The following is a 13345-nucleotide window of genomic DNA, read 5'->3' on the forward strand; positions in this document are numbered from 1 at the left end:
AATACAGAAAGGGAAATTAGAGAATCGATTTCATTTACTATAGCACCAAGAACCATAAGATACCTGGGAATAAACCTAACCAAAGAGGTAAAGGATCTGTACTCAAGGAACTACAAAGCACTCATGAAAGAAATTGAAGAAGACACAAAAAGATGGAAGACCATTCCATGCTCTTGGATTGGTAGAATAAACATTGTTAAAATGTCTATACTGCCTAGAGCAATCTATACTTTCAATGCCATTCTGATTAAAATTCCACCAGTATTTTTCAAAGAGCTGGAGCAAATAATCCAAAAATTTGTATGGAATCAGAAGAGACCCTGAATTGCTAAGGAAATGTTGAAAAGCAAAAATAAAACTGGGGGCATCACGCTACCTGATTTCAAGCTTTACTACAAAGCTGTGATCACCAAGACAGCATGGTACTGGCATAAAAACAGACACATAGACCAGTGGAACAGAGTAGAGAGCCCAGATATGGACCCTCAACTCTATGGTAAAATAATCTTCGACAAAGCAGGAAAAAATATACAGTGGAAAAAAGACAGTCTCTTCAATAAATGGTGCTGGGAAAATTGGACAGCTATATATAGAAGATAGAAACTCGACCATTCTCTTACACTGTACACAAAGATAAACTTGAAATGGATAAAAGTTGAACTGTTTCTGAGTTCACATTCAGTGAACGTTTCTAAAGGGCCTGTGAGGATTAGGTATCTGGCTGGGCAAAGTCAACAGATAAACCAAATACCATTACTTTATAGCAGGTTTTGATTTATAGCTTGATAGTTGTGTGGTTATTTGTTTAGTGTCTCTCATCCCTTTAGAGTGTCAAGTTCATAAGGCAAGGATTTTGACTTTTTTTTTTTAACTAATTGGAATTTATTTTTTAAATTTATTTTTTTTCCAGCATAGCAGTATTCATTGTTTTTGCACCACACCCAGTGCTCCATGTAGTCCGTGCCCTCTCTAATACCCACCACCTGGTTCCCACAACCTCCCACCCCCACTGCCCCTTCAAAACCCTCAGATTGTTTTTCAGAGTCCAGAGTCTCTCGTGGTTCACCTCCCCCTCCAATTGGAAAGATGAGAGGATTTTGACTTTTTAATATTTAGTGTTTGGCTGTGGACTGAATGCAGCAGATATAAAAGCCAAGCAATCCTGAATGACAGTGGGAGAGGGGCCCACCTCCTCCAATGGCAGGAATGTCCACGGACTTGTCACTTAGCTCACCACTGCCACACCAACCACAAGGCCCAGCCACCAACACTTAGATACCACTGGTTATCCAGAATTGGCAAGATCAAGTTTGGCCTTACTGAAAAGAATGGGAGCTTGACAGCTTAGGAACAGACACATAATCTTGCTTTCATTTTTGTACACTTGAGATTGTGGCCTGTGAAATTTGAATGTAATGCACAAATCATTCCAGAACAACACTGGCTCCCCTACCATGAGCAGTTTTCTTGGTCAGTAGAAATCAGGCCCAGCTTCTGGGAAGAGGCACCATATGGGCTCACAATACAAAGGGATGGGACTATTAGACAGCCAGGGCTTGTCGCATCACTGACGTTCTGACAACCTGTCCATCTATACTGATATCTGAGCCTACGTCTTCCCTGAATGGTAGTTGAGATTCAATTTTGACCAATATCTAGGAAGACTGAGAAAGAAGATGAATCTTTTACTGTTGAGGAGGACTCATGGTTTCTTTTCTACAGATAGACTGTACCAGAACTATCTGTTAGATTCTTCTATCTTCACCCAGAATCATGTCTGAGTCTTAGTTATATTTCTACCCCATGCATTAGAGCAGAGAATGGAAAGTACATAATGCGCATAGTGCAGGACAGAGTAGATGAGAGCCACGGGGTGTGTGGGGTGTTCTGCTGACACATGGTGTCTTCCTTCACACCTTCTGTACAACTCTGAGGATGCAAGTTTCCTCATGTCAGGTATTCCCTTCTGGGGAAGGATGAGGTGCCTACCTCATACCACTATTATTTCCCCCTTGCAGACAAGGCCATTTGCATTGGGTCAGTGTTGGCTGCATTTTAGTCCTCAGCAATGACTGGGATAAATTCCAACAAGCTGGAGGAAACCCTGAGGTGACAAAGGCAGGCAGTTGCTTGTATTAGGATTAGTTATGAAATCATCATAGCCAAGCATGAATTTTGGAGGAAGATGAAAATCCTTTAGATTCCACAGAGGCTTGGTTTCTAAGTAAAATGAGAAAGGCTTGTGTTCAAGTGAGAGAATTAAGTTGTCCAGATTATCATGACTTGATTCTTTCCTTGTTTGCATGTATTCTGTGTACTCGGGAACACAGGAAGACTGTTCCCTCTCAACAATACCCTTACTGTCATCTGGACTAGTATCTGTCTTCCCTGCTGAGGTGAGGCATAGTCTGTCGTTCAGGAAGACACATAAGAAAGCTGTTGTTCAGGTCCCCATGGAGGTATAACAGAAGTTTAACCAATTTGCTTTTGTTGTCTTGGGTCTCAGTTTTCTGATGACCCTCATCAGGAAAGGGCAAATGTTGATTACCAGTGTTGCATAATTCAGAAGACTTTTCAGTCTCTCTTCATGTTTACTTATTTACAATTTGTTCTTGTGATCAGTGACTGTTGAAAAGCCCATTGCAGTCACTGATTCTCAGTCTCTACTTCTGTAAACAAGGATAATTTCAAGACCCTATTAAATGGTGCCCAGTGAAGGCACCAAAGGGAGCAGAAATATTTCAGAATTCCTAGAACTTTCTCTTCTACTTTATCTGAAGGTCATCTTCCTCCTTCCCATGCCTATCCATTGTTAATATTCAAGTTGGAGTCACTTCTTTCTTTGTAGGGCTCCATTTTTCCAGTGATTCCTGAGGTATGCCACATAATCCACAGTTTCTCAGGCCATGCAGGCACAGAACATCATCATAGTCAGAGTGATGATAATAAGCCAGTGTAATTTCCAGATGCTATATTCTCAGATCTCTCCCAGCAGGTTTGTGGGCTGGTCACCAACAATCCATCCAGAAAGGACACACAGGAAGCCCAGAAATTTCACCCCTACCAGCTCAACTCCAACCACCTTTCTGAATGCCCCTCTGAGCATATAGTGGTGTGTAGGGTACTAGGGACATAATGTTGACAAATACTCAGACTCACCTTTGAGAAGCTCTCTATCTATGGCTAATAGGTGTGGAGCCCAACAATGGGGTTAGAGGGTGGAGAGGACAATAATAATAGAACTAGGGCTGGGGGTGTAGAAATTTCCCAGAGGAGGAGGAGGTTGGTTATATGTGTTAAAGGAAGCATGTGAGGAAAGACCCTAACACAGGGGATCCTGTCAGAGCTGAGTTTGAAGGATGAATTGTTCCTTCTAAGGGCCCCGGTGGCATTTCCAGGCAGAGGAACCCTCATGGGTAAAGACATGCAGACCAAGCTTATTTGAATGATTTCATGTATTTAAAGGTAGAGGCAGGCATGTGACAAGGGCAAGTTAGAGATTTAAGGACAGTGACTACCTGAATTTCTGTAACCTTTGAAATTACCAATAACACTGACTGAGTTGTTTACTGATTTTGGACAGAATATTAACTCAAAGGTCAATCTGGGAGTGTCCACAAAGCTTTGCCAACACTCATGGCTGGTTGGGGGGTGGGGGCGTGCTAGTGACTGCAGTCCAGCCCCACCCCCTTTTCAGTATATATAGTCCAAACTCACTGAATCACTGCTGGTGGGAAGGGAAGCTCTGCACACACAGGCCGGCAAAGACTAGCACAACACTGCTGAACGGAAGCAGAGAGAATTCACAGAGGAAAAGTGGCCATGGACCTGATTCCAAGCTTTTCCATGGAAACCTGCCTTCTTGTGGCTACCATCCTGGTTCTGTTCTATCTGTGAGTAACTGTCCAGATTCATTGCCTCCAGAACCTTTGAGTTGGATTGCTAATCAGCATCCACCCCCTTTTCCTTGTCTGTTTTGAGGATCAAGAATTAACAATGGGGAAGTTGCTATAGTGTTGGGTACTTCAGAAATGCTAGGCACACTTAAGGGGTCATAATTACCCTTACCAGATCTCCTGAGGAGTGCCCCCCACCCAGACCTCAACTACAATTTCTGTAGCTAGGAGGGTTTAAGTGACATTATTTGCTTCTGGAGATAATCTTCTGATGGAATACCATGTATTTTTAATACATGTACCCAGCAACAATTTTAACCTTTCAGCACAGGTAAGTAGTGAGATTGTGATTCAGTACTGATGTGAGAAGCATCCAGATATGACTGGGGATGAAGAGGGAGAATATTCCTCCCTCAGATACTTCTGGGGATACTCCTTGATCCTGGTCCTACAGAAGGTCATCACGGGACCACAGGATTAGCATCTCATCTGCTTGAATCCAGTAGACAAGACCACCATGTAAGCCACATTATGTGTTGTCTGTCTGGCAGTGGAGCTGTCACTGGATCCTGTCACCACCAGACAAACCACCCTGTAGACTTAGAAGACACTGGTGTGGCCAAAAGTCAGTAGCTATAGAACATGCCCTCTGCATGGAATGCGATGTAATAGCAATAAAAATGAGTGGCTTTATTTTTAGCCCCTTCATTTGTGCCAACACCAGCATGACTCTACCAAGAAGAGGAAAGCTGGAAAGAATCAGAAAAATTCATCCAGTCCACCCTCTGCCTTCTTATGGATCCATGTGAGTTTAGACACTAGATCAGATCTTTCCTTGGGTCCGGTGTTGCTGACACATTCACTTACTTGCTTGGCTTCATGTAGCATGTTGAATGTTCAGAAACGGGAACTGATTTGTTGTGGTTGGGATGGTAAAGAAGGAATGGAGGTGGGACTAACCAAGGCCTCCCTGGCTTCTGCAATTGGTACTGATGCATCCAGCTGTAGTAGAGGAAGGATCCAAATACCCAGGTGGACCTGTGGTGTCTCTGCTGGGTCCCTAAAGCACATGTCCTTTCATGCAACTTTGTGGGTTTCTTCTATAATATTTTCTGGATTTGAACAGAACATTCAGAAGCTGTACTCCATTAAAGGCTAGCTTCCAAAGAAGAGGAGACAAGGCCTTAATCCCAATCTCTGGAACATTTTACCATTACTCATTTTATGTTGCATAATACATATTCTGCTGTCAACTGGAGGTACCTGGATTTTGGAAGGCCCCCTATCAGTTAGCTGAAAACACCTCAGGGCTTGCTGAGCCCTTTCTACCTACCATACTTTCCTAATTTGCCTCTGTGGGGTTAGCCTTGTAGGCTTAGCAGGCTCATGGTTAGAATGGTTTCTGGCAGCCTCTTCCCCCACCTCTCTTCTTCCACCACTCTGCCATCTCCCAGCGATGCCTAAGAGGAAGGACTGCAAGAATCTAGAACCCTCAATTGTGGGACACATGAGAGATGATGGCAGGTAGCCCTGCCATTGGAAGCACCATGTGTAGTGGGTTTTTGAGATAGTTGATGCACAGAGTTGGTAAACTAACTCTTTGTGAGTGACCATCTTGCAAAAAATGAGTATACCTGACAGTGTGCTGAGCCAGTGAGTATCTCAGGTTGAAGGACCAGATGCCATGAGGGGAAGAATGGCTTGGAAATAGATTGTTTCTTACTGATTCTTTCATATGGTATCATTTAGGGCACACACAGGTCAGTCCCCCTTCTCTGTGCTACAAGAGAACCAGACTGCCTGACAATAGACTTGGGTGGAGCTGAAAGCATCTCACTTTTCAGTAAGGTCAGTAGAGCCTTGAACATAGTTTTAATTGTATAGAAATAAGACTGTTGTTGCTCCAGGCCTCTCTACAAATATAGATTTAAGAAGGTCCAGATCCACAACCATTACAGAGCCAACAAGGAAGGAAAAGCACAAAGGTCTCTGAGCAACTGTATGAGCATTTTCATGGTAGACTCTCAGTAAGCCTCAGTTCATAAGTAGGCTGGTGAGCTCCAGCCTACTTGAGTAGGTGCAATTAAGCAAAATCTCATCATTGGAGAAGAGAAATAATTTTTCCTCTTTCCACCTAGAATGAGAATCTCCAAAATCATGGAAGAGTCATTTACTAAATAGGGATGAGTGAATTTCCTGGAGGAAGTCAGCATTAGCCTTTGAGGAGTTCTCAAGTGTTTCTCAAGTATTCTCAAGTATTTCTGAAGTATTTCTCCAGCATTTCATTCTCAAGTTTCATTGCAGGATTGAGACCATGATGTTTTCAGCTACTCTTAGCTAATCGTCCTTACTTTTTATGGGTCTCGCAGTGAAGGTGGTAAAGCAAATGATGAGTGAATGTAATTATTGCTGTTGGAATTGCTGCTATTATTTCTCACCTACATGTTATTTCCCTCCCTTGCTTGTTGCAGTTCTGCATCAGTGACTGGCCAGCCCTAGCACTTATTACACCATCCCTGTGACCTGGCCTTCTCTTTCACTTTATAGATATGGGACCTCCACACATGGACTTTTTAAGAAGCTGGGAATTCCTGGGCCAAAACCTCTCCCTTTTCTGGGAACTACTCTGGCCTACCAAAATGTGAGTGTTGCTTGAGTTGCCTCTTTTGCTTCTTAAGGTTGCAAATCCCACTTTAGTTCCATAGTAAAAATATTCTCCCTCAGGAGGTAATTCTTAGGTTTCCTGACTTTCCGGAAATGATGTAATAGGTCCCACCCAGCACATGGCCAAGTCTACCCCAGGCCTCTATTGTCTGTTGTTAGGAGCCTCAGGGTTTGCCCCAGTGGGGAGCCCAGCTCTCTGGCTAATTTAGCAAAGGACTTGATGTTTTAGCTTATGAGCCTCATGAAGAGGCTTTTGTTTCTGGCAGGTGCAGATTCCCACATACAAGGCATAATTATACTTGGTATTAGGAGAAGAGCAGCAAAGGTGTCCCTGTTACTTGTCCATTAAGCTGTGTATGCTATAGTCAGACTTTTTTGTTCATAGCACAAGCTATGGATAGTCTTTTCCCCCCCAGGATATCTCTAGAACTTCAGTTTGTTGGGAAGCCCGAGATTCACTTTTGGGGAATTTGCACATACTTGAATTCTTTCAAGAACTGGCCAATAATTGCAGTTATTTTCATGGCTCTAATTCTCCCTTTGCTAATGGTGAAATCTCTTGGGATTTGAGAGGTTGAAGGGGGAGCTCTCAGCTTTACTTCTCAACCTTCAGAGGAGGCACCCTATGAGTGAGTTGAACAAGGAGGGACTAATAACTGAGGTGAGATGGTGTGTGTGTATTGATTTCAGATTTTAAGCTTCAAATGAGTTGGTGTGTGTATTTTGTTCTTCATACAAAGGAAGAACTGCCCTTATAATGTCACTAGAAAAGAGATACTTTGATAAAATTATTAAGAAATTAATGTAACTGGAGGTGCCCAAGTGGCTTCAGTCTTTCCATGTGGCCCCGAAGGTAATAATTCAGAGGGTTCTGAGATTTAGACACAGCACATGCATAAGAAAAACACATCAGACAGAGAGAGGTTATATAGTCTTCACAGATAGGGTAAGTTGTTCAGTATCTATAATACTTGGACATAATTCAAGATGGACTTGAAATTCTGTTTCAGTATTTCCTCTGTTTTCTTTTATTTTGGGTAAGTCACTTGTGAATAAGAGCTTCTCCCTAACTGCCAGTCAGAGACAGTAAACCACATTTCATGTGATCTAAGTCATTTTGGTCCTCATTAGATGTAGGGCTTTGTACATTTAGATTAGTAATACATTCTGTTTCTTCTTGCAGGGTTTTTGCGATTTTGATGAGAAATGTTTTAGAAAGTATGGAAGAATGTGGGGGTGAGTATTCTGGACATTTCCAGTAGATAGACTTGTTATGATGAGGACGCTATGGTGTGGATTGTCTCAGTCAAGAACCCTTGGGATGCAACCCACTGTAGTAAAGCTTCAGCCTCTGCTTTCTGGGACCCCCTGTGTTACCAGGTACGCAGGTCCAAATGCAGATTGGGCCTGGAGGGTATTCTTTATTTACATTTTGGATTAAATATGTCCTTTTGAAAGAAGAGTTGGGTTAACACAATGGAAAATCAATTCTACTCACCTTTTCTTACTTTCACTATAAGGGTGGAGTTTATTTTCTGAGAAAGGCAATTATCATATGGTTTCACTTGTATGTGGAGCATAAGGAATAGAGTAGAGGAGCACAGGAGAAGGGAGGGAAAACTAAATGGGAAGAAATCAGAGAGGGAGGGGCGCCTGGGTGGCTCAGTGGGTTAAGCCGCTGCCTTCGGCTCAGGTCATGATCTCAGGGTCCTGGGATCGAGTCCCGAATCGGGATCTCTGCTCAGCAGGGAGCCTGCTTCCTTCTCTCTCTCTCTCTCTCTCTCTCTGCCTGCCTCTCAGTGTACTTGTAATTTCTCTCTGTCAAATAAATAAATAAAATCTTAAAAAAAAAAAAGAAAAAAGAAATCAGAGAGGGAGACAAACCATGAGAGACTCTGGACTCCAGGAAACAAACTGAAGATTACAGAAGGAAAGAGGTGGGAGGATGGGGTAACCAGGTGATGGGTTAAACCACAATTGCAACCCAAGAATTAATCCTACTTAATTATGGTGAAAAAAAAAATCAGGCCAAGATTTTTCTTTCAATAGAAGTATTCAATATTCAAATGTTTCTTTATTCTATGGACTTGAAAAGATGGAGGAAAATTTTAAGCCCCAGTGTTTCCTGGTGGGGTGATGGACTTGGTGATTTTGTAGTATGGCCTCAGCTGCTTTTATTAGATGGTTCTGCTCAGTTTTGCCAGGGGTTTGGTGAGGTAGAGAAAGAGGTACAGTATGGTGCTGGGATGCTCACAGCCAGTAGTGTACCTCTTTGCACCTCTCTATCTTCTCTGGTCAAGTCCTCAGAAACCATAGGACTCTGAGTTGCATGGCCCATAAGCAACATGATGAAAGAACCCAGATCTCTGGATCACCACTGGTTCAGCTCCACTACCACTTCCTACATTCGGTGCTGGTTAGCTCTGGATGGAGCCAGATTTACTGTGGGGCCCAGTTCTGTCTTTAGCACATGGTTCTCATGATTGACTGTGGATAAGAACCACCTGGGAGAGCTTGTTAAAAATGCAGCAGCTTCTTGGGCTCCATGCTCCAGCAACACCAAATCTGGAGGATATGGGGTGGGTCCTAAGAATCTCAAATTAACTGATAGAGGAAGCTATGTTATTGTTGTGTGGGATCATGAATCTAAAGGGTTACCCCAAACCACTGTCCATTGTCCATCCAGGTGTTTTTAAAAAAGATTTAATTTATTTATTTGACAGACAGAGATCACAAGCAGGCAGAGAGAGGAAGGGAAGCAGGCTTCCCACCAAGCAGAGAGCCTGATGCAAGGCTCCATCCCAGGACCCTGAGATCATGACCTAGGCTGAAGGCAGAGACTTCAACCCACTGAGCCACCCAGGCACCCCATCCAGGTGTATTTGAACAAATATAAAGGGACAAGGGAAAATATGATCAGACTGATGGGAGAGTTGTCCTATGTGACACCTCACTAAGTTCTATCACTGCTACAACAGTAAAGGAACATGACTCCCACTGAAACCTTCTGAGTTTTAGAATACATTTTAGGGATGCATAGCATTTAGTTCATTGATTCTCCTATTTATTTATTTATTTATATTCGGTTCAACTAGCCAACATATAGTACATCATTAGTTTTTGGTGTAGTGTTCAACAATTCATTTTTATTTTTTTAAATTTTTTTTATTAAATTAATTTATTTTCAGAAAAACAGTATTCATTATTTTTTCACCACACCCAGTGCTCCATGCAATCCATGCCCTCTATAATACCCACCACCTGGTACCCCAACCTCCCACCCTCTGCCACTTCAAACTCCTCAGATTGTTTTTCAGAGTCCATAGTCTCTCATGATTCACCTCCCCTTTCAATTTACCCCAACTCCCTTCTCCTCTCTAACACCCCTTGTCCTCCATGCTATTTGTTATGCTCCACAAATAAGTGAAACCCTATGATAATTGACTCTCTCTGCTTGACTTATTTCACTCAGCATAACAATTCATTTTTAGATGTGATAACAAAACTATGAAATTCCTCTGTGATGTCAAAGAAAGAATAGGAGACTTGTGGAAAATTTTTCATTTTGTTCTAGTAAATGCAAATGAGTTATAGAGGAAAATACAATGTTAGAGGACAATGTGATTAAAGTTAACCTCGTGCTGGCAACCAATTACCATTAATGTGCCATATTGACAATCAGGAGGTCACACGAGATAGGGATGGATCAAATATAAAGAGTCAACTTTGTATGTGAGATGTGCAAAAGTGGGCATGCCCTGTTGCTCCAGGATGTCACCTACACGAAGCCAAGAAACTCACACTTGAGACCCACATATTAGAATAAATACAAGTAATGAAAAGGAAATATGTCTAAAATGAATTATACATGCTCCTTTGTATTTATTCTCTTTGCCCTCCTGTTTCAAATTTTTCTAACCTTTATGTTACCAAGAACCTCTCTTTAATAGTTAAGATAATATTTCCTTTAAAATGTAATTAGGAATGTGTTGGAGGGGATGTGGAAAAAGGGGAACCCTCTTACACTGTTGGTGGAATATAAGTTGGTGCAGCCTCTTTGGAGAACAGTGTGGAGATTTCTCAAGAAATTAAAAAAAAGAACTTCCCTATGACCCTGCAATTGCACTACTGGGTATTTACCCCAAAGATACAGATGTAGTGAAAAGAAGGGCCATCTGTACCCCAATGTTTATAGCAGCAATGGCCATGGTGGCCCAACTGTGGAAAGAACCAAGATGCCCTTCAACAGACGAATGGATAAGGAAGATGTGGTCCATATACACTATTGAGTATTATGCCTCCATCAGAAAGGACAAATACCCAACTTTTGTAGCAACATGGACGGGACTGGAAGAGATTATGCTGAGTGAAATAAGTCAAGCAGAGAGAATCAATTATCATATGGTTTCACTTATTTGTGGAGCATAACGAATAGCATAGAGGACTAGGGGAGTTAGAGAAGAGAAGGGAGTTGGGGGAAATTGGAAGGGGAGGTGAACCATGAGAGACTATGGACTCTAAAAAACAATCTGAGGGGTTTGAATTGGCGGGTGGGTGGGAGGTTGGGGTACGAGGTGTTGGGTATTATAGAGGGCACGGATTGCATGGAGCACTGGGTGTGGTGAAAAAATAATGAATACTGTTATGCCGAAAATAAATAAAAAATAATTTTTAAATAAATAAATAAATAAAATGTAATTAGGAAAGTGGGCATTTGAGTGGATCAGTTGGTTATATATAAGTTGGTCATGACCTTGGGGTCCTGCGGGGAGCCTGCTTCTTCCTCTCCCCCTCTCTCTCTCCCCCTGCTTGTGGGCTTTCTCTCTCTCTTTCCATGTCAAAAAAACAAATAAATAAGATCTTCAAAAAATGGTTCTAGGAACGAGATTTTAGAAAATAAGGCAGGGGCACCTGGGTGGCTCAGTGGGTTAAAGCCTCTGCCTTTGGCTCAGGTCATGATCCCAGGGTCCTGGTATTAAGCCCTGCATCGGGCTATCTGCTCAGCAGGGAGCCTGCTTCCCTTCCTGCCTCTCTGCCTACTTTTGATCTCTCTCTCTCTCTCTGTCAAATAAATAAATTAAATCTTTAAAAAAAAAAAAGAAAATAGGGCAAAGAAATTATTCATGATCCTACCATCACTTTTTGAGCATTTCAAGACTTTTTTATTTGCAGACAGCTTACATATTTGTGATCAGTGTGTCTAAAATTTTCATCTAATATTCTCTCTTATGCATTTTGGGTGCTTGGAATTTCTTTTTTTTTTTTTTAATTTAATTTCATCTTTTCAGTGTTCCAATATTCATTGTTTATGCACCACACCCAGTGCTCCATGCAATACATGCCCTCCTTAATACCTACCACCAGGCTCACCCATTCCCCCATTTCCCTCACTTTCAAAACCCTCAGTTAGTTTCTCAGGGTCCACAGTCTCTCATGCTTCATCTCCCCCTCTGATTTTCCCCAATTCACTTTTCCTTCCCTTCTCCTGATGTTCTCCATGTTATTCCTTATGCTCCACAAGTAAGTGAAACCATATGATAATTGACTCTCTCTGTTTGACCTGTTTCACTCAGCATAATATCCTCCAGTTCTGTCCATGTTGATACAAAAGTTGGGTATTTATCCTTTCTGATGGAGGTGTATATTCCATTTTGTATATGGACTGCATCTTCTTTATCCATTCATCTGCTGAAGGGCATTTTGGCTCTTTCCACACTTTGGTGGTGGTGGCCATTGTTGCTATGAACATTGGGGTATATATGGCCCTACTTTTCACTGTATCTTTGGGGTAAATACCCAATAGTGAAATTTCAGGGTCATAGGGTAGTCAGAGATACAGAAGGACACTACACATTCTTAAAGGATCTATCCACCAAGAAGATCTAACAACTGTAAATATTTATCCCCCCAATATGGGAGCAGCTAACTACATAAGCCAACTATTAATCAAAATAAAGAGTCACACTGATATGAATATATTGATTTTAGGGGATCTTAACATGCCATTCTCAGTAATAAACAGGTCATCCAACAGAAAGTCAATAAAGAAACAAGATCTTTGAATGATATATTATACCAGGTGGACCTCACAGATATATACAGAACATTCCACCCTAAAACAACAGAATACTCATTCTTCTCGAGTGCACATTGAACTTTCTCCAGGATGGACCATATACTGGGTCACAAATCAGGGCTCCACTAATACCAAAAGACTGATATTATTCCCTGCATATTCTCAGACCACAATGCTTTGAAACTGAAACTCAACCACAAGAAAAAGTTTGGAAGGAATTCAAACACTTGGAAGCTAAAGACCATCCAGCTCAAGAATGGATCAATCAGGAAATCAAAGAAGAACTTAAACAGTTCATGGAAACCAATGAGAATGAAGACACATCATTCCAAAACCTATGGGATATGGCAAAGACGGCCTTAAGGGGGAAATACATAGCCTTCCAAGCCTCCCTCAAAAAATTTGAAAAATCCTGAATACACTAGCTCTCTTTACAAATGAAAGAACTGGAAAATCAACAACAAAGTAAGCCAACCCCATGCACAAGAAGGGAAATAATCAAGATTAGAGCATAAGATACCTGGGAATAAACCTAACCAAAGAGGTAAAGGAACTGTACTTGAGGAACTACAGAACACTCATGAAAGAAATTGAAGAAGACACAAAAAGATGGAAGACCATTCCATGCTCTTGGATCAGAAAAATAAACATTGTTAAAATGTCTATACTGCCTAGAGCAATCTATACTTTTAAAGCCATTCTGATCAAA

At 41.7% G+C, this 13345-nt stretch overlaps 1 protein-coding gene across 2 annotated transcripts in view; it reads left to right on the plus strand.

Moving 5' to 3' along the window:
* The first annotated feature begins 3714 nt into the window (after nt 1–3714).
* LOC131819107 (cytochrome P450 3A12-like) overlaps nt 3715–13345 on the plus strand; it is a 45801-nt gene continuing 36170 nt past the window's right edge. Inside the window, exons 1-4 of one of the 2 annotated variants that reach the window (XM_059153852.1) lie at nt 3715–3893; nt 4597–4701; nt 6444–6537; nt 7744–7796. In XM_059153852.1, coding sequence (XP_059009835.1) covers nt 3823–3893; nt 4597–4701; nt 6444–6537; nt 7744–7796 — 323 coding nt within the window. In that variant the 5' untranslated portion in view covers nt 3715–3822. The remainder of the gene's footprint in view (nt 3894–4596; nt 4702–6443; nt 6538–7743; nt 7797–13345) is intronic. The other variant, XM_059153853.1, reaches the window with a different exon arrangement.

The sequence above is a fragment of the Mustela lutreola genome, chromosome 17, assembly GCF_030435805.1.
Source record: "Mustela lutreola isolate mMusLut2 chromosome 17, mMusLut2.pri, whole genome shotgun sequence".
Taxonomy (NCBI): Eukaryota; Metazoa; Chordata; class Mammalia; order Carnivora; family Mustelidae; genus Mustela; species Mustela lutreola.